The 27,193-nt window shown below is 40.0% G+C and overlaps 1 protein-coding gene and 1 long non-coding RNA gene across 3 annotated transcripts; one reads left to right on the forward strand and one right to left on the reverse strand.

The window, feature by feature from the left end:
* On the forward strand, nucleotides 1-27,040 carry LOC147179592 (dihydropyridine-sensitive L-type skeletal muscle calcium channel subunit alpha-1-like). 2 transcript variants are annotated; one of them, XM_086070266.1, is made up of 46 exons: nucleotides 1-381; nucleotides 2,126-2,231; nucleotides 5,529-5,668; nucleotides 5,753-5,886; nucleotides 5,981-6,133; nucleotides 6,219-6,424; nucleotides 6,730-6,833; nucleotides 6,906-7,051; nucleotides 9,515-9,596; nucleotides 9,665-9,825; nucleotides 9,910-10,135; nucleotides 11,330-11,537; nucleotides 11,602-11,722; nucleotides 11,808-11,922; nucleotides 12,004-12,103; nucleotides 12,190-12,259; nucleotides 12,385-12,517; nucleotides 12,615-12,744; nucleotides 12,834-12,893; nucleotides 13,783-13,889; nucleotides 14,003-14,090; nucleotides 14,168-14,275; nucleotides 14,360-14,412; nucleotides 14,494-14,640; nucleotides 14,743-14,944; nucleotides 15,026-15,184; nucleotides 17,663-17,773; nucleotides 17,863-17,946; nucleotides 18,074-18,127; nucleotides 18,538-18,585; nucleotides 19,928-19,954; nucleotides 20,036-20,161; nucleotides 20,251-20,316; nucleotides 20,399-20,490; nucleotides 20,566-20,725; nucleotides 20,804-20,931; nucleotides 21,104-21,200; nucleotides 22,471-22,573; nucleotides 22,657-22,758; nucleotides 22,825-22,958; nucleotides 23,044-23,169; nucleotides 23,880-24,088; nucleotides 24,175-24,239; nucleotides 24,899-24,945; nucleotides 25,023-25,073; nucleotides 25,157-27,040. In XM_086070266.1, exons 1-46 carry the CDS (start codon nucleotides 197-199, stop codon nucleotides 25,394-25,396), a joined length of 5,514 nt encoding a protein of 1,837 aa, XP_085926392.1. In that variant the 5' UTR covers nucleotides 1-196; the 3' UTR covers nucleotides 25,397-27,040. The 2 variants fall into 2 exon arrangements, with proteins under 2 accessions (XP_085926392.1, XP_085926393.1); XM_086070267.1 differs by lacking the exon at nucleotides 18,074-18,127.
* Nucleotides 6,465-8,727, reverse strand: LOC147179593 (uncharacterized). The gene is made up of 2 exons (XR_015094263.1): nucleotides 7,346-8,727; nucleotides 6,465-7,033 (listed from the first exon to the last, which is right to left on the reverse strand). It is a non-coding gene; the product is annotated as an uncharacterized LOC147179593 (long non-coding RNA).
* Nucleotides 27,041-27,193: the final 153 nt, after the last annotated feature.

The raw sequence follows: 27,193 nt of genomic DNA on the forward strand, positions 1-27,193 counted from the left end.
CAGGTTTTCCTGTCAGAGGTCCTCAACCAGGAGCGGCCTGTGGCTCTGGTGGAGGGACAGAGAGGAGCATAAACGGGATTATCAAATCCGGACCGTGCAGCTCTTCACCACCAGGAGTTCCACTCCACCCCGGGTTGGGATTATACAGACAGCGGACATATTTCTTCGGGATTAAGACGTGTTGGGAGTCTGCAAGATGGCAGCAAACTGTGACGTGGCCAAGCCGGTCATCATGAATGAAGAGGAGCTGAAGAGGAAGCAGCGGGAGAAGCTGAAAAAGTTACAGGCCACAGGGGGCAACCCAAGACCTGCCAGATCCCTCTTCTGCTTCACTCTTAAAAACCCCTTCCGCAAGGCCTGCATCAACATTGTGGAGTGGAAGTATCCTTTATATTGTACTACTATTAGTATTATTTATTAAGCCGAAGAGACAGATGTCATAGTGTGTGAGGTGATCAAACTACTCCGCAACTTGATAAAGCTGCGATTAAGATGCTTTACACCAGCTGCATGCTATGATATCAATGCGTTGGCCACGTCTCCTTAATCTCAGTTGATTTTAGTCTGTGACGTGCAAAGACTTTTGTTATTCGCTGGCATTCTGCGCCCAAGTCACTTTTGCTCTCTATTTTTATCAGTGTAACATTTTTTTTCCACTCTTGTTAACAAGAGTATGAAAACCTATATATATATATATATAGGTATATTTTATTGTACATTTAGAACAGATGTAAAATTTGTGATTCATTGTGAGTTAACTCATGAAGTCATGCAATTAATTGCAATTAAAAAATGTATCGCCTGACGCTCACAATTTTTTATAATCTTTTCTTCTTCTTTTTTTTAAATCGCCTCAGGCGGTTACATTTTTTAATTGTAATTAATCGCATGACTTCAATAGTTAACTCACGATTAATTATACATTTTATATCTGTTCTAAATGTCCAGTACAATAAAAAAAAATCTAGGTTTTCATACTCTTGTTAACAAAAGTGGATAAAATGTTAATCTAATAAAAATAGTTCTAATGAATTTTTGACGTCAATAGCCGTCAATGGCAGTGAATGACTTCATGTGGAAATGACGCTCCAATGCTTCCATTATGTGAGGCTTGGTGCACCAGCTGCAGCACCGGCTGCTGAGTGATGTTATGCGGCCCCTGCAGGGAGTTTCCTGCTTTTATTTTAGCCACATGCCCATTCCTGGTTTAGACATGTTGAACATCCAGAACAGAATTAGCTGACACTAATTGCTGTTTTTACAGCCGACACCTTTTACTGTTAAAAATGTATAAACTTGCTGATAAATTGTCGTTTCAAGTTAAAAGATCCCTTGTTAACAATTTAGGGCTTATTACTGTATATGCAATATTTTTGCATTATTTGGGAAAGTTAACACAGAAAGAAAGGGCCAACCCAGATTGTAAACATTGACCCTGTTATGGAATTGTAAAATTTCCCACCACGTTCCATTGCCATTTGTCGCCGCATGCTCAACCGAGTCATGGGCCCTTTTTATTGCACAAGTATAATCACATTGGTATGTCACCCTGCAGCACATGTAAGCCACAGGTGGAGGAGCAACTTTGCATTTGAAAAAACAACAACTTTGAACTATCGCAGAAGAAAGATCATACAGCGTAGTGACGTATGGCAAAAGAGCCCTACTCGTTTTCACACGTGTGTGTTTCGCTGCTTTGGACATATTATTGGGCCCTGCAGCTGTCCTGCTGCATCACAGGGGAGACATGATGCTGAGCTGGCAGGGGAATTCTCTTACTGAGCCCCCTATGGGTGGGAATGAGATGACATGGAGGCGGATATTCTATTTTACTGTGGAGCAGGGACTACTGACTCATGATGGAGCGCATGAAAAGAGAGAGATTTACATGAAGTAGAGAGGAATATGTTTACACACTATTCACCAGCCACATGATACTTTGCTGCTCGACCTGCCCTGCGGGACACCACAATACTCATCTTTAATCATTTTTGTTAATGTCTTATATGACAGACATGGCATGTCAGTATACCCGTAGCAAATATAATCTGTTCTTATTTGTTTTGGGATCAAGTGGAATTCCCATCATCCTTCTGTAATAATCCTGAGCTGAATCTTCATCCAGAACCTTTGAGATCATCATTTTATTGACCATCTTTGCAAACTGTGTAGCCCTGGCCGTGTTCTTGCCCATGCCTGAAGAAGATAGTAATAACACCAATATCAACTTGGTAAGTAAGAGTGATATGTCAGTTGGGACTCAAATGTAATTAAAGTCCACACACTAACATCAATGCACAGTACTTTGGATGTACATTTGTTCGCGATATCTCATATATATATACAATATATACACAACCTTTGTGGATTACTGTGACCTGGATGACTGAGAATCTACTCGGGCACAAAGAAAAAAACATTTTTAACAATCACGTTGCTAATTCTTTTTTAATTGATATTGTGAAAGTCATTTCAAAACGTCTTTTGTTACTAAAAAGGAGAGGATAAAGAAATTATTCCTGCATTTATTATGTTGTCTCTCAATAGTAGATAGTATGTTGATTTGTGTTCAAATATCCATTACTTAACGGGCAGTGTTGTACTTGTTACTAAAAAAATAGTAACTAGTAACAGTTACTACTTCATTTTAAAAGTAACTCAATTACTCTGATGATTACTTAAACAAAAAAAGTAATGCGTTACTATTAAAAGTAACTCTTTAAAAAAAAAAAAAAAAGAACATACACTGTTCCTCTATGCTCAACTAAAGTAAAGTAAGGAGCGTATTTTTACATTGAAAAAACTCGTCTTGCGCTCGCCTTCACTGCCGAATCCGACACTCGCCCACAATGCGTCTTCTGCGTTAGCACGGCAGCAGCAATCCATTGTAAACAGGAAGTAGTACCGTACACAGCAGCCATCCATTCATTATTTGGTTCTGAACGCTTATCCTCACGAGTGTCGCACAATTAAATGATTAAATAATTTATCAAGTAACTGACTAACGCACCATTTTATAACTAACTGAGTTAGGCTACTGTATTTTAAAAAGTAATGTGTTAAGAGTGTTATTGTAAAAAGTAACTCAATTACAGTAGGGCGTTACTAGTAACTAGTTATTGCCCAACACTGTTATATAGATACTATTCATTCATATATGGCGTTTTGCATTGTGTGTTAACATTTAGCTAGCTAGCTTGTGTGGTTGTTTGACATACAGTATTCAATTTACAATTCTCTTTGTTAAATTTGGAATTCATCTTAAACTGGGATTGGCCATAAATGGATTGAAGTCCCTTTATTTTTTAAGAATTATTCAGTACCTAACAAACTGCTGCTTGTTTTAAAGCGAGTTGAGCGGAGTTAAATTCACAGTCCATGCAGCGCTCATATCACCAATTCAAAGCAAAAAAATGGTGTGAACAATGGCTCGTGATATGTCGGGTTACTCGTACCTCAAGGCAACGTTACTTCCCGCCAATGACAACATTGCCAGTTGATTCTATTGTCAAATCACACTGCAGCTGTATGTTGACAGTGCATTGCTGTGTGTAAATCTTCAATGTTGACAGCAGTGTTACGCTATCGATGAGGCACAGCTCAAGACTTGTGTTCCATGGAAACCAAGCAAAGGTGTCAACACATGGATCTCACAGCCAGCAATCGCTTGCCATTTCTGACACTCTCCCAAATGGATCATATCACAATACATAAATTACTTTATACTAATCTTAGATTTATAATGGATTGACCCATTTGGCCAAACTAATTGACTCAGAAATCTCCTTCCAAATCATCCTTCCACCAAAGTGAGGGATGTAACAAGAGCTGCTCCACTTCACTAGATGTGCTTGGTCTGAGTAGATCTGCATGCACAAACCAAAATGACTCAGGAGAACTATAAAAATAGCTTCTAGCGTGGATGTGTGGTGAGGTTACACAAACGGTGTGTCAACCTCATTTAAAAATGGACAATATATATAGTATTGTATAATGTTTTTAGCAGGCATGGCATCTCAGGATTGCAGCCAATTTCTAGCTTCGGTTAAAAAATAATATTGTATTAATATTATACAAACAGTACAAATTAATTTACCTCATTGACTTGTTTAATAGCCAGGTGCCAATCAAGGCAGCTACTGAAATAAGTGAAAACAATTACAATACTTAATAATACAATACTTTCAGTTGTTTTCAAAGTACAGTAGTAGAATATTCTGCTCGTAAACATATTAGACAAGTTTCATGTGAATGTTCACTCTTAATTGAATTAGGAAGACATTTGTTATTAAACCTGTGGTAACCATTTAGTTATATTCACTGTGAACTCTCCTTACTCCATTAATGTGACAGATTATGTGTGGATGATAACATTTAACTCTCAAATTCATCAAAATCGACATCTACGTAACACCGTGGTGTTTGTGTCTGGACCTGGACCCTCCTTAGATACGTCAAAGCGGTCGCCATATTGTGGCAGTCGTTAGTCGCCCTGTCAAACAGAACAAGACAGTGTAACAGCGATGTGTTCTCGAAAGGAATATAGTACATAATCATGGAGGATATCGGGAAAAAGGCAGCAAATTGAATAGCAACAATGCAGCACAGTCTCTTTTGAGAGTAGTCTGTTATAGATAAAAATTATTTATAAAGAAAAAAAACGTACTTTTATTTACACGTTAAATTAAATTTTGGGTTTAAAATGTCTTATTTGCACATGCAGTAATTACATATTTAAATATCTATAACAGCAACGGCTCAAACGGATGCGTTTATTTCTTATTTAAGCAATTTAAAAACCATCGGAAAATGGCTGTATACACAGCCACAGTAGTGTTCTCATTTTAGCCATCCAATGGAATCTCAGTTGGGGGAAAACTGAAACTACCACTGACATGAGCCCAAATGCTGGTCATCAATCGCATAATGTGTCCTCGATGTGCCCCCTGGGGAAAAATATGCTTCATGATCCAAAGTCTGGACAGACAAACTGGTTGAGGTTGAGAGAGGACACACGCTTGTTTTTCTATGGTTCTGACTGGAGAATGAATTGTTCTGCTGTTGTTACGAGCCTCACAGACCCCTCAAAAGGAATTACCCGCATTCTTACCTGAGAGTGAGAAAAGTTAATTACAAAAGTTAGTCAAATAACCTGAACCTCAAATAATCAGTTTGCTAACGTCACATGACCAAACCTTGAAAAGAGGTGAGTTGTGATTGGTCGTTAAGTGTTACGTGTATGTGTTTTTAAAGGTATTAATTGTACATGAAATATAATGAAATCATAAATAATGAAGTCATCACATTAATTATAGAAAAATATTAACTTCGAATAGCTGAAAATTGCTAAATGAGTCAAGAATTCCAAGATACAAAAATATTTAAAATACATAAATAAATAAATAAATGGATCTGGTGCCAGATCACCACTAGGGGTCGATCTGTTCACGTGCCAGAATAATAATATATATAGCTTGCTCTTAAATTGCTAGAACCAGAAGATCATTTCATATTATTTCTTTCTGCAGGAGAGTCTGGAGTACATCTTCTTGATCATCTTCACCTTAGAGTGCTTTCTGAAGATAGTTGCATATGGGTTTGTGTTCCACGAAGGTGCATATCTACGGAACTGCTGGAACATATTGGATTTTGTCATCGTCTTCATGGGGTAAGCGGCTATGTTTGACGGACTGTAGAGTGAGTGACGTCATCAAAACAACAGACTCACTGCATGGCTGATGTCCTCCTCCAGTCTCGTCACCTTTGCCATGGATACCATCAACACGATAGCAGGGGTGCCAATGGAGAAAGGAGGGGGCTTTGACATGAAGGCACTGAGAGCCTTCAGGGTTCTGCGTCCCCTACGTCTTGTCTCTGGAGTCCCCAGTAAGAAACTGTTCTCTCCGGAAAGTTTATTACATTTGACTCTATATGCGGAGAATCTTCTCTTACTTTTTTTTGTTTGTTTGTTTACATCCAGGCCTACAGGTGGTGATGAACTCCATCCTCAAAGCTATGCTTCCTCTGCTGCACATCGCCCTGCTGGTCTTCTTATTGGTCACCATTTATGCCATCATGGGACTGGAGCTCTTCAAGGGCAAAATGCATAAAACCTGCTACTACATGGGCACAAGTACATGGATATGCATGCCTGGATTGTTCAGCAGGTCGTATGATGATGACTTAACGCAATGATTCTTCCGCTTGTTGGTCTGCAGACATATACTCAACAGCAGAGGGAGAGATGCCCGCACCCTGTGCTCAGGCTGGCAATGGACGACGCTGCATGATTAACGGCTCCGAGTGTCGGCCGGCCTGGGAAGGTCCCAATAATGGCATCACCCACTTTGACAACATCGGCTTCGCCATGCTTACAGTCTACCAGTGTATCACGATGGAGGGATGGACTAAAGTTCTCTACTGGGTCAGTGATCGCTCCTATGATGTGTTTTAATCCACTACAACAGTGTTTACCACTCTTTATTGACTGGGCCTGGTTTTAGCCACGCCCAAAAATCAGGACATCTGAAACTGTTCAAATCTGCTAAATGCCAATAGGTCTATCTCGACAATTAAGTATGACTTCTCGACAGAGTACATCTCTGAATTTTTTTAGCTTCTTAAAGTGAATTGGTTAACATCCTCTAATGACACACTAATGCGTCCGCCACAGTGTTTGGGAATCACTGCACTGTAGTCCAGTTGTAAATATGTGATGATGTCTTTCAGATCAACGACGCCATAGGAAATGAATGGCCTTGGGTCTACTTTGTTCCTCTCATTCTTGTGGGCTCCTTCTTTGTGCTCAATTTGGTTCTGGGCGTGCTCAGTGGGTACGCTGACTCAGCTCATATACAGTAACTTCTCGACATGATTACGAATAAAAATGTTTGCTCTCTGCTCAGGGAGTTTACCAAAGAGCGGGAAAAAGCCAGGTCCCGAGGAGAGTTCCAGAAGTTGCGGGAGCGTCAGCAGCTGGATGAGGATCTGCATGGCTACATGGAGTGGATCACCCACGCTGAGGTCTTGGATGCTGACAGAGAGGGTAAAGGTCAGTGTAAAAACAAGAACATCAAAGTGAATTGAATGAAAATGGCCTGTAAATTTGTGTGTAACTGTTTTGTATACAACACGCAGTATGCTTTATTTATATACTATAGACCAGGGGTGCTCACACTTTTTCAGCATGAGAGCTACTTATAAAATGATCAAGTCAAAATGATCTACCTACTACAAAAAATGCAAAACATATATTTATTTATAAATATATTGAGGATTCTTTATATCGCATGAGCCAATATTGCACAACACAACACAATTAACTATGTACATTTTTTGTCATTACCCGAGTTTACTCTGATGACTTGCACTGAATTGAATCAGCCAGGGATGCATAGTCCGGACGGTAACTGCTGACAGCCAGCCTCAAGCACACTTCCAAATGTTCATCAGTCATGGTGGAACGGTACTTGGACTTGATGATCTTCATGTGGGAAAAGGCTGACTCACATAAATAAGTGGAGCCGAATAATGCTGTCAAGGAGGTAGCACATTTCCTCATGTTGGGGTACTTTACCTCTGTGAGTAAGTTCCAGAACTGTCCATGAGCTCTGGACTTCAGCTCAATGTCAGCTTGTAGTGTCAAAATCTCATCTTCCACTACAGAAGAGTTCAGGTGAAACAGTGTTGCAATTTTTGATGCGAGTGAATCAACCTCAGCATCTTCCCGAAAAGGATAGCACATGAATGTAGCGACTGGCTCGAGCAAAGAAAAGTCTTGAAAGCATTTGTCAAACTCTGACAGACAGTCCGGGAAAGCATCGTCCTGCCTGCACTTTGCAATAAATCCATTCAAGCGGCCAACCATTGCGGGTGCTCCATCCGTGGTGATAGACATCAATTTGTACACTGGGAGCTGAGTTTTCGCGATAAAGTTTTTAAACGACTGAAATATGTCCTCTCCTCGCGTCTGTTCTTTCATGGGCAGTACTGTTAATAGCTCTTCTTTTGTAGTGATATCACTAAACACCATACGAATGAAAATGCACATCTGGGCTGTGTCACTCACGTCCGTTGATTCGTCCAACTGCAGTGAGAAACACTCGCAATCTCCAATGTCCTTCCAAAGTTGCTGGGTTAAATCCTCAGCCATGGCTTCACAGCGCCGTGTAACTGTGCTTCTTGACAGCTGGAGAGCTTTGATCGAAGATAATATTTCTGCCTTATTTTTAAAGTCTCGGAACAATGAGTCAGCTGCTTCAACGAATGCCTCTTTTACCATCTCTCCGTCTTGGAAGGACTTCTTGTTATTGACGATGATGTGACTCACCCGGAACGATGCTTCGGTGGCGGCTTTCGCTTTTGAAGTTTGTTGCGTGAAAAATGACTGCTGTCCGGACAACTGGGATTTCAGTTCCTTCACTTTTCTCTTTCTCAGCTCGCTTTTCGGCGGGAAGTCGGTGTCGTATTTTCCATGAACAGTCCGAAAATGCCGCTCCACATTCCCCTTCTTTGGTATTGCTATGGTAGACTGGCAGATGAGGCAAACGCACTTGGAAAATGTCATCGTGAAAAAAAAGTCCTCCTCCCATTCCGTATGAAAGTTATACGTTTTTTTCTTCTTACTTGGTCCAGCTACCTCACTCATTTTTATACCCTTTCATAGGTTTGAGAGAAAAAAACAAAGGCTGAAAACTGGCCGTAACTCGCTGACAAGCTTGATAGTTAGTTAGCACTTAGCGCAGTTGTTTGCGCATGCGCAGTGACCTAAGTGTCAGACAAAATTCAGATGTCATCTGACTGGCTGCCCTGTATATCAATCAAAAGACGGGATGGATGATAGGTTGACGTCAAATTTTTTTTTTTTCTTAAAATACGTCAATTTTTTTAATGTCACGCGATCTACCAATAATACCTTTGGGATCGACTGGTAGATCGCGATCGACGTATTGAGCACCCCTGCACCCCTGCACTTTGCGTCTCTCTTTTACTATGGAAAGGTGTATAGACCTTTCCATAGTAAAAGAGAGACGCAAAGTGCCTCGCAGAACTGGTAACATTGAATTAAAAAAAAAAATCTTATGAAATTGATCACAACAGTACCTCAAGAATTTTAATTGAACAACAAATAACATGCATATTATGTAATTTATATGACTTTGTAAGTCGAAACACCAGAAGACTGGTTCTGTTTTTTTAATCTACTGCATCCCCGGTGATTCATGGAAACCCCTGCTTATTTGCTTCTTCTTCTTTTTTTTACCCGTTCCGTCACTTATTTGCATTATTTGAAAGAAACCAATCTGTTATGGCAAATACAATATGCATTAGTTATTCACACATTTTTGCAATTCGCTGCCATACCCAGTCCACCCTCTGTCTGTCTATCTGTCTGTCTGTCTATCTATCTATCTATCTATCTATCTATCTATCTCCAACTAGCTAGCTATCTCCATCTAACTAGCTAGCTAGCTATCTACTGCTACTAGCTAATTATAATTTATTCCCTTGCCAGGTCTGCTGCCTTTGACGAATGGGGATTCTGACACTGACAGCCTGTACGGCCTAGAGGGCAAGAGTCGAGTGGTGTACTACTAGTGAGTGTGCTCCTCTGACTGTGCGCGTATTTATGTGCAACAGTAACTCACATTGTTTTCATTTTTAGTCGCTTGGCTCGCCGTTGGAACCGCTTCTTCAGGATGAAGTGTCTGGTTTATGTGAAAACCAGATCATTTTACTGGCTGGTGATGTTCCTTGTCCTCCTCAACACACTGACCATAGCGACAGAGCACCACCACCAGCCCGCTATGCTCACTACAATTCAAGGTTCAATATTCAGGACTATGACATTTTACACAAATGTCACCTCCCAGCTTGATTCATTTTCTTCTCTCTCCTGTCTGTCACCAGATGTGGCAAGCCGTGTCCTCCTGGTGCTCTTTGTCATTGAGATGTTTGTGAAAATGTATGCTCTGGGTCCCAGGGCGTATTTCATGTCGCTGTTCAACCGATTTGATTTCTTCGTGGTGCTTTGTGGCATTCTGGAGATGATCATGTTGTCGGTGGGAGAGGTGACCCCACTGGGCTTCTCTGTACTCAGGTGTATTCGGCTTCTGAGGATCCTTAAAGTCACAAAGTGAGTCTTGCAAACCAAAAAGTTGTACTGCCTCATGATACATATGATATTTCCCTGTATTTTTATCTATCTACCCGCCCATCCATGTAAATTACTGTACTTTACTACTTGTACTGTATTTTTATTGTTTTGCTAAATTTTATTGCGCTACAGTGCTTTTGCACCATTCTTTATTTTTACCAGGAGGAAAAAAGGAAATTCTAAAGATTCTAGATGATGACAATTTATATTGAAGCGTCAGTTTTGTTTTGTTTTTTAAATCTTAACAATTTTCATTTCACTTTCAATTATAACATATGTGTTTTAGCCACATAATCTAATTTCTTTCTTCAGTTTTTGGACCCCCAAAAAACACTACAATAAGTATTTTTAAATAAATAAATAAATAACAAAACTTTTAAAAGGTATAATTTGACCTCAATTTTTATTACGTTATTGCCAACGTCAAAAATCAGTTTGAGTTACTTGATCAGATTGAATGTGATAAGGCGATACCATGACATCATGAATTTTCCAGCTTGCCTTCATTGCAGAAAAAAATATTTTTAAAAAAACAACAACAACAACAATAAATTCACTGCATTTGGCGACTGGAATCCAACCGTTTACTGCCATTGACGTTCTTATTCGTCAAGTACTTCTTTCAATGATGGTTGAGGGTTTCACCCGTCTTGGCGTTGAAATTCTGGTATGTAAACCACAGTAATGACTAGCAGAGAGTGGCATTTCATTATTCTAGATTTGAGATCTGCAAAGATTTTCAGTAGATTGGTAAAGATTAGGGGTGATTTTAGACATTTTGATCAATAGACAATTTTAGGCACCTCACACTCGAAAAGAGTATGTAATGGTTTGGTATCAAAAGAGTTTTTGAGAAGAAGTCTTGAAATATCAGTCTAAATGCTGTAAAACTTCTGAAAATATATTTTGCAAATGGCGGACATTGAATGAATATTTAATAATAAATATTTTTACTAGAATTTTTTTTTTTATTTCTCCTATTGAGTAATGGTCTCCTTTGCACAAATCCACTACTTCCGGTACTCAATACCACTCCTTTATTTCCTGTCTTTCATGATTGCCCATAGTGCTTCTCATAATCAAAACGATTTTTTTCATACATCACAAGGTTACAGTGAACGTTCGTGCGAATAGGACATAACAGTGGTCTATCATTTTGTCTAATTCCTACAGGTATTGGACCTCACTGAGTAACCTTGTAGCCTCCCTGCTCAACTCTGTCCGCTCCATCGCCTCCCTCCTCCTCCTCCTTTTCCTCTTCATCGTCATCTTTTCACTGCTTGGCATGCAAGTGTTTGGGGGCAAATTCAACTTTCCTGACAACAGACCCAGACGAAGCAACTTTGACAACTTCCCTCAGGCCCTCATTAGTGTTTTCCAGGTGAGATGTTTCCAGAGACCTCAATGCATCAAGTCCAACATATTCTGTTCTATCTGTATCTCAGATCTTAACAGGAGAGGAGTGGACTGCCATTATGAACAATGGCATTATGGCCTATGGCGGACCAGTTTTCCCTGGCATTCTGGTTGCCCTGTATTTCATTGTCCTCTTTGTCTGTGGAAACTGTATCCTATCATGAACTCACTATGAGATATGTGAACATGGCAATGAACGGCAACATTTTTGCTTTCCTGAACTCGGTCTAACCAGACATTCTTCTCAACGTCTTCTTGGCCATCGCAGTCGACAACCTTGCAGAGGCTGAGAGTCTGACCTCGGCTCAGAAAGAAAAGGCCGAGGAGAAGTTGAGGAGGAAATTACTACGGTGAATCAATAATTGGCATGGCAAATAAAGTGTGGATGATCACCTGCACTCAATCATCGCATCTGAACTTCCTGTCTGTAGTTCCAAAATGCCCGACAAGACAGATGAGGACAGGGAGAGGATGTCCAAGAAACTTGCTGAGCAAAGAGCCAAGATGGAGGGCATGCCAACGACAGCCAAGGTTCATCAACATACAAACACACAAATGAACTTCATGTAGCAGCAATAATCACATGTAGTTATTTGTGAATATGTTATTTTCATCAGCTCAAAATTGATGAGTTTGAGTCCAATGTCAATGAAGTGAAAGATCCTTTCCCACCTGCAGACTTCCCCGGTAAGCTCAAGTACTTCTATTGTATTCTTCTCGGAAACGTTTTAAAAACTACAGCTGATTTGGGCAGTATATTAAAACATCATTACTGAGTTTACATCAGAAAAATGTTGACTTCTACCATCAAGGTGACGATGAGGAGGAGGAGCCTGAAATCCCCATCAGCCCTCGGCCGCGACCCATGGCCGACCTGCAGTTGAAGGAGGAAGCTGTTCCGTTGCCCGAAGCCAGCTCCTTTTTCATCTTCGGCCCACAAAACAAGTCGGTAGCAGACATACTGTATTTGCCGAACTCCCAGTTTGCCATCTCGTGCACGTTTGATCACGTGTGTCCTCTCATTCTATTCACTGGTGCCCAGGTTCCGTAAACTGTGCTACAAGATCATCAACGCCTCCTCTTTTACTAATCTTATCCTGCTGTTCATCCTGCTGTCCTCTATCTCCCTGGCAGCCGAGGACCCCATTGATCCCAATTCCTATAGAAACCAGGTGCCAATATGTTCTAATGTTAAAACGTTGCTTTAACCTGTCCAACAAAAATTAAGCAACTTTTATGGTTTCTACATCTTGTCCCACAGATTTTGGCCTATGCTGACATTGTCTTCACTACTGTGTTCACCATTGAGATTGTACTGAAGGTAAATGAGAATGGCAAACATACGTAGCTAAAACAGGCTTGGCTTAACATATGAACGAATGGAAGGAGACAAGCAGGGATGGATAGAATAATTGATTCAAGGGTATATAGTGGATGGATGGATGGATGGATGGATGGACGGAGGGATGGACGGAGGGATGGACGGACGGACGGACAAACAAACATGTGGGCGGAAGGATGGATGGATGGATAGACGAACAGAAAGCGGGACTGATGGACAGACGTGTGAATGGACAGATGGATGGACAGACGGACATGTGAGTGGACAAATGGATGGACATGTGGATGGATGGATTTGTGGACAGAAAGATGGACGGACGGATGGATGGATGGATAGATAGATGGATGATAGATAGATAGACGGACAAAAGGCGGGACTGATGGATGGACAGACGTAAGGATGGATGGACGGACATGTGAGTAGACAGATGGATGGACATGTGGATGGATGGATGGATGGATTTGTGGACAGAAAAGATGGACAGACGGACAAACTAATGGATGGATGGAAGGATGGATGCATTGGATGGATGGACGGAATCGTGGAAGTTCATCAAATGGCATCATGACTGGATGGACGAATGAATGGAATAATGCTTGAATTAAGAAGCGATTTGTTGGGTAAGATTCATGGAGGAAATTGAATAAATGGAAGGATGGTGATTTCTTGGGCGGATTCACAGATGATGTGATGAGTAAAGTATGATTTGATGGATGATGGCTGGGTGGTGGACGGCTGGAATCATAGATAATATGATCTCAATTCCATCTTGTACAGTATTTCCTTCAAATGAGTGTTACGTTTTCATCAGAGTTGTAGTTTTGTGCCCTTTAATTGCCATGTCTTGTACGATGGATCTCTATGACAGATGACAGTTTATGGAGCATTCATGCACGAGGGCTCATTCTGTCGCAACTCCTTCAACATCCTGGATCTGATTGTGGTTGGAGTCTCACTGCTCTCAATGGGCATGGAGTGAGTAACCTTTGGGAAATGCCACATCAGCAATGGCATGTCGTTAGTTTTACCCAATTTGACTTGGGCTAGCAGTATGTGGAATTGATTGTGTCATTTGTTGTTGTATTCAGGTCGAGTGCTATCTCTGTGGTGAAGATTCTCAGGGTGCTGAGGGTACTGAGGCCTCTCAGGGCTATCAATCGAGCGAAAGGCTTAAAGGTTTGCACATACTGTAGCAACAGCTCAGTCTCCACTGGAGCTTTTGTTGGATACTTATCATTTGTCTCCATGCGCAGCATGTGGTCCAGTGTGTGTTTGTGGCTATCAAAACCATCGGAAACATCGTCTTGGTGACCATGCTGCTAAATTTCATGTTCGCCTGCATAGGAGTGCAACTTTTCAAGGTTGGTGACAATGGCCACTATTACATGCTAAATATTTTGCAACATACAACACGTATCATTTTCCTCCTGTTGTCTTTACGATAGGGGAAGTTCTATAGCTGCACGGACCCGCCCAAAATAACAGAAGAGGAATGCCAGTAAGGCAAATCATCGTATAGCTTTAGAAATGCATGCAATTGCTGTTTAATGGTAAAAGTTGACGGCATATCTGCTCTCAGGGGATTCTTCGTGAAGCACATCGAGAATTCTCTGCAGGATGAAGTGGTGGCCAAACGGGAATGGCTGAACAATGACTTCAACTTTGACAATGTGCTCTGCGGCATGCTGGCTCTCTTTACCGTTTCCACATTTGAGGGCTGGCCAAAGTGAGTTTTCGCACTATGTGTGCTGTGGATGATATTTACAGTATCTAATGGCAACAATTCGGTGCACTGGGCCTACAACTTCTAACACTTACTTCTTCTCAGACTCTTGTATAGAGCCATAGACACAGACGAAGAAGACATGGGGCCCGTCTTCAACAACCGTGTGGACGTCTCCATCTTCTTCATCGTCTACATCATCCTCATCGCCTTCTTCATGATGAACATCTTTGTGGGCTTTGTCATCGTCACCTTCCAGGAGCAAGGCGAGCAAGAGTACAAGGACTGTGAGCTGGACAAGAACCAGGTGCAGCGAGACTCATTCGGACAAGACTAGTGTGATCTGATGATGGTCATAACATTCTTTCATCCTATCTGTTCCCTTTAGCGCCAGTGTGTCCAGTACGCCTTGAAGGCTCGACCGCTGAGGTGCTACATCCCCAAAAACCCGTACCAATACCGGGTTTGGTATATCGTCACCTCCTGCTACTTTGAGTACCTCATGTTCTTCCTCATTATGCTCAACACTTTGTGTCTGGGGATGCAGGTAGGTCACTTAAGTTTGTATTGCACACCTAGAAACAGAAATGAGAAGTACTGTTTTAGAAGTCTCATTAGGAGAGTACTTGTTTTCCGAAATCAAAAGTTGATTTAATTGATGTACTATACATATATATATAATGTGATAATGTGCTATACATAAAAATAAAAACAACAGATGTCAGTGATAACAAATATTGAATCATATAAAGTTTTTGTTTAAGTAGTTGATTTATTTATTTGGAATGTTAAATCAAGTGTATTGGTTCTCTTGGGAGCGTTCAGCACTGAAAATAATTCATAACTTTTACCACATTTTGAGTTAAAATGTTTTGGTTTTTTCATCACAAAACACACAAAAAAGTGTTAAAGATGAAGTTGTGTTTGTGATATTTATGAAAGCAAATCGCAAGTCACAATTTGGCAATTTTTATATTTTTCATCAAAAATATATATTTGAAGTCAGCCCACACGTGTGGGTGTCATTTTTACAAATTATTGACTAATCAAAGTGTTGAAAGTAGCCTGCTCTCTTTGATGATGCAATGTCAATGTCTTTTCTGAGGTCTCCTGAAAAGTGACAATTTTGGAGGCAAAAGGTTTTGGACTGACACTAGTGATATTCTCTATTTGAAAATGTTATCAGTTGCACCATTCCGCATTGCATCATTGAAACTTCTAACATAATCTACAGCAGTGATTCTCAACTGATGGTTCAGGACCAAAAAGTGGACTCATTATGGGTGGCTCATGGATAAGTGATAATAAAAAAATAAAAATAAATTACAGGGAGTCCTCACCATGTTTCAGTTACTGTATGAAGGGGGTACGTCTATATTTGAGCAGTGATACAGGAAATCACATTCAGTATTTATTGGTTGTTGTTTTTTTATACTGTATATTTTTATGCCGCAGTGTTTTTCATACAAATATTCACTGCAAGTATGACTTCACGAGTGTTAGCGTATTAGATTAGATACGATTTTTTTTTTGTGGTTATTTTTTTGTAGTAACTTTATTAATTTTTGCATACAATTATCATGTTTTTGCTCAGTTTCTTACTCTGAAAGGCACTTTGTAAGCATGTGTAGTTTAGTATGTTTAAATACAATATACGCTACATGTATTTTTAATGACTATTTTTGAACAATACTTTTTTTCCTGATTTTTTTGAGTAAGCGTTCACATTACCTATTAATTGCGACCTTAGTCTGTCTGCTGTGTGGACGTAATGCGTCCCCAAAGTGACCCGCATGCGCAGAACAGGATACAACGTCACTCTTCAACGCTGTGTTTGCGGAAGTAAATAAGTTGGGTTTTTTATGCTTTATTTAACAAATTTAAATCACAAGCCAAACATTAAGTAAACAAACATCATCACAGTACACAACAATCTCACAATAACAATAAAGGAAAATAATTAATACATTAAAATAAAAGCAGAAGTAAATACGTATGGTCCAGCATTTAAGGGCCATGGACTTTTATATTATTTATTTAAAAATATATATATATATTATTTTTACCATCTCATATCTACAGAGGAGTGATGCCGCAGAAGGTAGAAATAATATTTTGTGAAAATGAGGCAAGCCTGTTCGAGCGCCTCATCTCACGGAGACCGCTTCTTTTTTTCCTCCCTAAAACGATGACATCACGTTATTGCCACGCGTAATAAATGAGCAGTCTGCGTGGCTAAATTACAAATATCACCACCACAAATGTCATCTTTATACTTCATGTTTCAAGTGGGATTAAATTAAAGTCAAATATAAAGCCACAACTGTTACTTTGAACAACTTTGCCGATTGACGTACGTCTCCCGAGCCGTGCGGACCTCGGGGTGCGTCAAGCATAAATCAAGCTTAATATCCCCGCCCGAGCGGAGCGCATATTGGACTTTTGATAACGTAGAGGTCGGATATATGTGGCCCGGCCGTTCAGGCTGCGGTCACATTCCCCAAATTCGGATTCGTAAACGATCTAGGATCACATATGAAAGTGACCCAGGTCGGATATGAAAAAATCAGAATTGAGCCGTTCAGACTGACATAAAAAAAGGTCAGATTCAGGTCGCATTTGGGCAAAAAAAAATCCTATCTGGGTCGCATTTGCCTGCAGTGTGAACGTAGCCAAAAAGCATCTACCTCATGTTTTTTTTTTGTGCTAAAATCTAGACAAATTTACAAATTGCATCCATTTTTTCCTTATTAAAACAAATGGAAAAATAGTTATACAAACTATTTCTTTATACTTATTTCTGATTTCATAGCAACCAATTCTCAATGTGTGCATGTGTAATAAATGATGAGGTGATGATATGTTTGTGTGCTTTCATGTGCATGTTTGCGCCACTGTCTTGTGACATTTCCATCTAAATGACACCCAAAAATTCCAACATTTTCCAGACCAGATGTATTGACTATTTCCTGTGGCAAAATGTTATTTCAGTCATTTCGGTTTCTCTCTATCCTTTGCGCAACAGCACTTTGACCAGTCCGACCACGTGACCAAGTTGTCGGACATTCTCAACTTGATCTTCACTGTGCTCTTCACCGTGGAGATGATTCTCAAGCTCATGGCCTTCAAAGCAAAGGTCAGGTTTGTTCTGGGAAGAAGCGAGAGACAGCCCAATCCGATCTGGGTTGCACGCAATCATTTGCGCGTCATCATGCGTCTGCACAGGGTTACTTCGGAGACCCCTGGAACGTGTTTGACTTCATCATTGTCATCGGCAGCGTTGTTGATGTCATCCTGAGTGAAGTGGACGTGAGTAAATGCAACTCGATGCTTCCCGTATATGACACGTAATATTTCAGGTATTGAATAAGAGCTTCCCAGGCAAATGTTTACATTACGTTGAAAATGACTGTATGTATTCAATGCTCTGACCCAGACATGTATTACCGCGGCCCAGATTGGTGCCAGCACAACTAGTTCACAGAATATGGTCAGTAATGTCGTTGGCCATTCCCACCACCACCACCACCACCATCCTCCAGAGAAGCATTTCTGCCTGTCACCTGCCACCAAACACTGTCATTATTCCCACAACTCTCCTCCATTTGGAATGCCCATGTGTGCCTATTAAAGTGAGCACAGCGCTGGTTTTTTGTTTTAGTTTTGTTTTTACCTACCACTGTGCTGATGTTGCAGAACAGCAATTTCTGCAGGTTGCAGATTTTCACCGCCTTCTCCTCACGCTTTTGAGCAGATTCTGACACCGCAGTGCCACGCACGCCTTTTCTCGCTTTTCGACACCCTTTCCTCGTGTGCTCCTTTTTGCTTTGTTGTCTTTTCCTCGCGACACGACCGTGCTCCACATGATGTCTTTACTTGTCATCTGTCTCTCATTCACAGAGCGCCCTAGCTGCCAGTGGAGGACTGTACTGCCTCCAAGGCTGTGCTGTAAATATCTCATCACTGCGGCATGAGTATGCTGTGCAGTGGGAAGCATTCCTCTTGTCTTGTATGTTCTCTACTAACACAACACAATCGTATTGATAGATTTTGAGATTTGGAAGCAAATAGCAGAATCTTACAAAGAACTCCAAAGTGCACAGGCAGCCAGCTAGCTGGACTTAACTACCGCACCAATTTGCCTAACCAGTTTATACAGTAGTAGCCCAAGACTCACTTCATCACTACTAAACTCTACTGAACCTTCAGTTGTCATGTTTTGCTTTTGTGCCACTTTATTTTCATCAAATCCGGTATATTGTTTTAAAGGATATCCCCTTGAGATGCAGCATCTCATTTTCATTTTCAAGTGTTTGATTTCAGTTAAAGAATGCAATAATATAACTTTGACCCCCCAAAAAAATGTGTGTACATTGTGCATGAGACAGGTTGTAGATATCCCTCAGGCTGTGAGTAGGGTTGCGCAATGACAGGAAATGGGGAATGTTACCTGGGAATACACGTATGCTTTTCAGAAATAATGTGAATTTACGAAATTTTATTAGAAAACATATCTTAATCTTTCTATTTAATGTAGGCTATAGTCTTACATCTTATAGTCATAATCCATCTATCCATTTCCCATTTCTGCATCACTGAATTAAAAAAAAAATCTTATAAGATATATTTGCATAAGGTGAACATATTTTTCCACTGTCATGTTAACAGTAGTATTAAAATCTATTGCTATTAATTGTGCATTAACAATGGAAATCACAAGATTAATCAGAATTTGAATTTGTAATTGACAGTCAGCCATACTTTTGGTCAGTTCACACATGTGGGTGTCATTTTTACGAATTATTGACCAATCTAAAGTGTTCAAGATGGCTTGCTGTCTTTGATGAGGCAATATTAACGGTTGAGCAAGATTTTGGGGTCTCCTGAAAAGTGATGATTTCAGAAATACAAGGATTTGGGCCGACACCAGTGATATACAGTATATACTGTTTGTTTATGAAAAAAACGAATTGTTGCTTTTGTACATGTTACGGTTTTGATTATTACTATTAATTAGCATTAATTCTCGTGGACAGTGTCCAACTTGTCCAAATGATTATTACAAATATTTACTAGTAACAAAAATTCTCCAGGTAAAGTTTCAAAAAAATTCCCAAGCCTTTCCAACATGAGCAGTGAGCAACCAAGACGTCAAATATAGAAACCATTATACATACTGTGACATACTTTGCAATAGCGATGCATGACCTCATGACCTACAGCCCTTCTTGTGTTTCATTTCATCAACTTTGGCTCTCTGTAAAATCATGTCTCCTTCTACATTTTACAGGACACGAATCCCATGCAAGAAATTGCGGTAAGCCGCCATTTAGCCTTCATCGTTCCGTATCGCTTTCTCTCACGTTTCTTATGTTTATCAAAATATTCTTGTTCCCAGGCCTCGGAAAATGCCTCCGTTTCTATCACATTTTTCCGACTCTTCCGTGTCATGCGCCTGGTGAAACTGCTGAACCGCTCTGAGGGCATCCGTAACCTGCTGTGGACCTTCATCAAGTCCTTCCAGGTGCCTCGGCCTCACGCTGCCGACATCCTTGCATTCATTCCTCCACCAGTGACCAAGCAACTAAACCGTTGTCTTGTTTCTGTCTTCAGGCTCTTCCCCACGTGGCTTTGCTCATCGTCATGCTCTTCTTCATCTATGCCGTTATTGGGATGCAGGTACGGTCTTAGGTCGAACATTTACGCAGCGTCAACGGCAAGCTTCTGCATGTGAACAACTGGTATTAAAAAAATGTTTTAGATTTTCGGAAAGATCGCCTTAGTGGACGGCACCGAAATCAACCGCAACAATAACTTCCAGACGTTCCCTCAGGCTGTCCTCATGTTATTCCGGTGAGTTCCCCGTAACAGTCCAACACTTGCGCAACGGGAAAAGCAAGTCAAGATCTCTCTGTGGTCAATCTGCAGATGTGCTACTGGAGAAGGTTGGGAAGAAGTCATGATGGCTTCAATGTACGGGAAGAAGTGCGACCCCAAATCGGACTTTCAGCCTGGAGAAGAGTACACCTGCGGCTCCAACTTTGCCGTCTTCTACTTCCTCAGTTTCTACTGTCTCTGTGCCTTCCTGGTCAGCGCCTACGTTTGCAATTAGCATTTGTCGTTTCACAGGATAGCATTCAACAAGAAATGTCGCCACATTCTGCAGATCCTCAACCTGTTTGTCGCTGTCATCATGGACAATTTTGACTACCTGACGCGTGATTGGTCGCTGCTCGGTCCGCACCACCTGGATGAGTTTAAGAAGATTTGGGCTGAATATGACCCCGAGGCCACGTAAGCCATGTTGACATACACTATTCACAAAAAGTTATCACCATTTGGCTTTTGGGGTGAAATTTCAAAATTAACCTTAAATGCACTTGTTTGACCGTCTCTAAACTTTGAATTGAACTTGTCCAACTTTTCATTCAGGTTTCAGTGCATTTGTGTTTGTGTGATCGCATAGAGGCCGAATTAAACATCTAGATGTGGTGACGCTGCTGAGACGCATCCAGCCTCCTCTTGGCTTCGGCAAGTTCTGCCCTCATCGTGCAGCCTGCAAGGTATGCTAACGGACAACATTACACAGCATAAAGGTGATGGCAGAAAATAAATACTAACGTAAGGTCTTTAAATGTTTTTAAAAAGTCTGAAATATGACTTCTTTATGTGCATAGTTGTAATACATTGGAAGTCAATTACCATATGAAAATTCTGACATTACTGTAACTGTCCAATGCAAAATGATTAAAAAAAAAAAAGTCAATTACATTCCCAATTATGATGATGTGATAAACTTACCTTCAATTTAAAGTCTGTGAATCATTTTGTGACAAAAGCAAATTTAGGGCCCACTGGTTACATTTGACAATGCAATTAATCAATACAGTAGTGTTGTCTGTAGATGGCCGGAGTCGAGAACTCAGTCACTAACTACGCAGCTGTTTTAAATAGTAATTTGTTTTAAATAGTACATTCTATTAAGACACTCATTTGTTTTAATAACGTCTAAAATTACAATAGATAGAATAGAAAATCTTTTTGCATTGCCGGGACATCGGTTTGGGTTACACTAGAATTGTTTTGGATTTTTCATGATATTTTATTTTTATTTCGTTTTGGCTTTTGGTTTTTAATTTCTTTTTTGAGCATTATTGTGAGTGTTTATTAGTTGTTTGTTTATTAGGCTTTCTTTTAGTTTAGTTTTTATTAGTTGTATTATTGGTTTTATTATTGGTTTTATTATTGGTTTTATTATTGGTTTTATTATTGGTTTTATTATTGGTTTTATTATTGGTTTTATTATTGGTTTTATTATTGGTTTTATTATTGGTTTTATTATTGGTTTTATTATTAGTATTTTTTTAATATGGAGTTTTTGTTGAATGCAATATTTAAAATTTTAAAAAGTCAGTAAGTATTGTGTAATTAAACTACAATTCCTAAATGACTGTTCAACTTTCTTTCTTCTACATTTAAAATGAACCCCGAAAGTTCATGTGTAATCTATTAATTGACAAAAACGATTAGAAAAACATTTTCCGTTTTTCACTATAATTATAGTTAGTTTTACAAACGTAAAGTGTAGTTTCAGTTAGTCTTCTTTTTTTTTTAAAGCATTTTCGTTTTTTGTTTTTTTATTAGATTTTGTTAACTATTCTGTAAAAATCTTGTTCTGTATCGACTGATAATCAAAATCAAATAATTCCACTCGTGCAAAACAAAGGTGACCAGGATATTACTACTATAAACAATTTCATTTTGATGATTGGTAAATATGGTTACATGGATACAAAACAAGGCCAAAACCTTTCTGTTTCTTTGTGTCGGCAGCGCTTGGTTGGCATGAATATGCCACTCAACAGTGATGGCACCGTCACCTTCAATGCCACCCTCTTTTCCCTGGTCAGGACAGCACTTAAGATCAAAACAGAAGGTGGAGCTCATTGTTACTTTTCGCAATCACAGTCATGTGTGTGTGCGTTTGTCGACTTGGATCAATTGGTTTCTTCCGAGCAGGAAACTTCGAGCAGGCCAACGAGGAGCTTCGAGCGATCATCAAGGCCATCTGGAAGCGCACAAGCATGAAGTTGTTGGATCAGGTCATCCCTCCAATTGGCGGTAAGTGCGCCAATAACATCCAAACCCCGTGACCTTTCCAAAGACTGACCGCGTCTTGATTTCCAGATGATGAGGTCACCGTGGGAAAATTCTACGCCACTTTCCTACTCCAGGATCATTTACGAAAGTTCCTGAAGCGCCAGGAAGAGTACTACGGATACCGGCCAAACAAGAAGAACGCCTCCGGCCCTGAGATCCAGGTAAGTGAGCTCTTTCCCTTGAAAGCAGTTCAACGGGATCTAGAATATTCTTTTTACGTCATGCCTCCACTTATTTATCCTGCAGGCGGGTCTCAGGAGTACTGAGGATGAAGTGACTGCAGAAATGCACAGGGCTATTTCTGGAGACCTGCATAATGAGGAAGAAATGGACAGAGCCATGGAGGAGGCTGGAGAGGAGCACATTTACCAGGTGGGAGAAAATATTGCGATATCTGGATGGTACACCTACAGAAAGCACAACTAGTAGGGATATGAATTGACTAGTACCTGGCGATTCGATTCGTATCACGATTCATAGGTCACAATTCGATTCGATACCGATTAATCCCGATACAACTCTATAAATTGATTATTGCAAATCAGTAAACTTGTACATGTACACTGTAAGATTTGTATGAAAATGTGTTTATTTATCTGAAAATTCAGGCTTATAACTGAGCCACTGCATTTAACAAACAGGTTGCAGTCTGTTTCATGTTTGAACAGCACGGAAAGAAAAATATTAAGGCTTAACATTATTCCATGCTTAATGTGTGAATCCTAACCCTAAGTAAGATGTTTTGCTGAATATTTCCATAAAAATTGATGTTTAAAAATCGATTCGGCCGCATATTGAATCGATTCGAGAATTGCGTGCTGTAATATCGCGATATGTTGCCAAATCGATTTTTTCTAACACCCCTAACAACGAGGGCCAAAAAAAGGAAATTTCAGCGAAAACTGCTTTAACTCTTTCGGGAAGATTTATACTGACCCCTGAATTTTGCCCAATAAAATTATGAATTCCCCAAGGTTTTGCTACAAATTAAAAAGCCTGGAATTGTCCAAAATGTTTGAAATATTCAAGGCTGAATGTATCATAGTGAACTTTGATTGATAATGTCTATATTGTATTTCCAGCGTACACACGGCTTGTTTGGGAATCGGGTAGAGCCGTTCTCTGCTGAGACCGCCAACGTTCCGCCTCCACATATGGCCAACCAGAGGCCCCTCAAATTCTTAGACAACCAGCCCGAGTCGGCGCTCATCTCCCCTGCCGTGGAGCCCATCACAGACTTTCTACCCACACCGGCCCCCAAAAGCAACACCAACAACAACGCCTTTGCAGAGTGAGCGACATCCATCCTCAGATGAGATGAGTCACACTGACTGTGGACATACTGTAGCTGATGAGAAGCATCTTGCTGTCTTTCAGGTTGACATTGCAAAGAGAGGGCAGTCCTGAAGAGTCTGACAATCCCAATGAGGATGCAGAGCCAGGTAGGGTCCATAAACAGTCTGCAGATGATGAAATCTGCATTTGCTGCAAGTGCAGCTTGCTTACAGCTTACAGTACATTTATTTTATGTTTCAAAAAAGGTGATTTTAGTTTTGTTAGTTTTTTTGTTCTAGCTTATCTTTTTTTCTTGCTGTTAGAAGTCCATTTACAGCAGTTTTTTTTCTCTCAGGAGCCCAAGGGATTTTTTTAAATGTCAGAAGCCTGTGAAAAGATCTTGCCAAACTAAAAAAGAAAAACAAAATAAAAAATCCACTGGCGAAAACGGGCTTCTAACAGTAAATAAATGAGTAAGTAAATAAACAAATAAATATTTAGACATCTAAAAAAATTCCACTAGTTAAAAATCGTCTTCATAGAGTAAAAAAATAAATAAAAAGGGGGGAGGGGGGAATCTTTCTTTCCACTGCCGGGAAATTTTGCCATTCATTTACGTGTTAGAGGACAGAAAGTTGTGCAAAAAGTACTGAGATATTGAACAGTTGGACATGCATTCGAAAGATTACAGAAGGTCAAATTGAGTTCACCTGTAAACGTTATAGCGCATTTTAGATTCACCCTGAAGTTTTACTCCACAGCTGAATAACCCTAAGCAGTAGTGTAAATAGACGGGAAATAAAATGTGGTATTCTCACCCATTTAGACAACCTTCACTCTTGGGACTTCACTGTGAGAACAGACAGAACACAGGTAACATGGCCGACCCATGTATGCAGCATTAAGTACATGAGCATCTGAAAAGAAAAGAAAAACCTCTTCCTCCACAGTTCCCCTATGAACAGAGGCTCAGTGAGAGTCCAAATTCTGCTGATCACGAAGTAAGTGGCGAAAAGCTTTTCATTCACCATCGTCTGTCATCTGTAAATCAACCGCTAAAAAAATCTTCCCTATTCTCTCCCAGGCCAAGAATGAGATGTCCGACGACGCGCACACGACAATCGAGGACCTCGAGGCCGCGGCTCGAGCTATCCTCAAGAAGAAGCGACGCATCCCCGTGCCTTCTCGCACCTCTGCTGAGCCGCCGCAGCAGACGGAGCGGCCCGACCCGGCTGTGAGGAGGAAGAGACGTCCTGTTCCCACAACTCCCTCCGTTCGTGGTCAGCACAGAGCGGAACAGCTTGAGGCCGACTCAAACGTTTAGAGACACCACGCACATGTTATCGGGACTTTTTTTTTAAAAGGTGGCTCCATCCTGAAAGGGAAGTTGGCCACGGGATTCAAGTCAAATGTGAATGAAACACTCTTATGAGACTAAACGACTTCTTAATTAAAGCGGAAGTTATTATTTTCGTAGAACTCGAAGTGGTCACGACCATGCCCAATGACTCTCTGCTGTGTTCAGTCTCTTCTCTTCAGCCAAAAGACCTAAATCAAGTCTTTATCTGCTGCATTAATTTGCCTCCGATGGTTTTAATGGCCACCAACCCAAGTGCCAGTGATTAAACAACCCGGATGAGGAAATCAGGTTTAATACAGAAACTGATCACATTATTAAAAAAAATATTCTGCTCTTTCAACAACAATTCTCTTGAGTGACATTGTCAGAGAGGTTTATTATTGTGCTTGTAGTTTGAAGCATCATACTGTACTCACCTCCCTGTAAACAATTAAAAAAGTTCTAAACCAGCGATGTCCAGACTTTTTACTTTGAGGGCCACATACCGAAAAAAGGATGCAACTTTAGACTTTTATTTATTAAACACGCCAAAATCGGTCAATCAAGGAATTGTAAATTGGTTATATATTCCAGTTACTTTGAAAAAATATTGTATTGCAAACTGTAATGAGGCAAATTCAATTGTTCAAAATGTTGGGGTGGCCCGGCCCTGTATTCCATTAGAATAGATCCACCCCTGCACTAAACAGCAGCTAAAAACTATATTTAAAACCATAACAAGAGTAATCTATAGCAATCCGATCTTTTTTTTTTCAAGTTTTTTTTAGATAATAAAATTTATAGGTTCACAATTCGTACAGTGACACAGAGCAGAAGACGGGGAAAAAAACATTATGTTTCTAAAAATTAATTATCCATTCTTTACAAAGAGAACTGTTACTATTTGACTAGTTTAATTGTATCTTTATAACTACAAAAGCTCTACTGAATATGAAATTAATTTATTATTAGTAGTAGAAGTCTCCATCACCTGTACAAATGTATTTTTTTTCATATGCCGCGGGCCGCTGAAAAATGGGCAGTGGGCCACGAATGGCCCCAGGCCATAGTTTGGACACCACTGTTCTAAACATACAGTGGAACCTTTAAAGTGTAATATAATCTTTTTAGTTACACTGGTTGGCTTCCAAGTTTTTTGCACAACAGATAATGTAAAGTGAATTCATTGTTTTCAATATCATTCAAGTTGTTTTCTTTCATTTCTTTGGTCATTTTAATGCTCGTCATTAAACATGACTGCACGCAATTGATAGTCATGATGTTTATCAGATTGCATTGCACATATCATATCCTTTCCTATGCTGCAGTGCAGTAAGTTCCACTTGTGCACTGGCTACTGATATCACTTAGAAATTTGCTGAAATCACAAGACAAAGTTTTCAACTCCAAGTTTTGTTGACTTTAAGGCAGTTTTCCTGAATGTTTTTGGTAAAATCCCAAATTGTGCTATTGTATTGTTTATTTGTTATCTCTCTGACAAATTCAAAGAAGGCATCATTATCTGGGTAAATGCACTTTTTTGTATACTGTCTGTCACTGTCTTGACATTAACTCATTCACTGCCGTTGACGGCTATAGTCGTCAAAAATTCATTTGAACTATTTCTATCAGTTTCACATTTTTTTGAGTGTGACAATCTATAATTTTTTATTGTACATTTAGAACAGATATAGAATTTGCGATTAATCGTGAGTTAATTATTGAAGTCATGCGATTAATTACAATTAAAAAATGTAATTGTCTGACGCCCCTAATTTTTAA

Source organism: Leptonotus elevatus, chromosome 2 (genome assembly GCF_054856555.1).
Source record: "Leptonotus elevatus isolate MCC_2025b chromosome 2, RoL_Lele_1.0, whole genome shotgun sequence".
Lineage (NCBI taxonomy): Eukaryota > Metazoa > Chordata > Actinopteri > Syngnathiformes > Syngnathidae > Leptonotus > Leptonotus elevatus.

Coding starts and splice junctions, on each gene's coding strand:
- LOC147179592 (XM_086070266.1), top strand. CDS start 197: ATGGCAGCAAACTGTGACGTGGCCAAGCCGGTCATCATGAATGAAGAG. Junction 10,136..11,329: donor AGGATCCTTAAAGTCACAAA/GTGAGTCTTGCA, acceptor TAATTCCTACAG/GTATTGGACCTCACTGAGTA. Junction 22,574..22,656: donor ACTTAAGATCAAAACAGAAG/GTGGAGCTCATT, acceptor TCTTCCGAGCAG/GAAACTTCGAGCAGGCCAAC.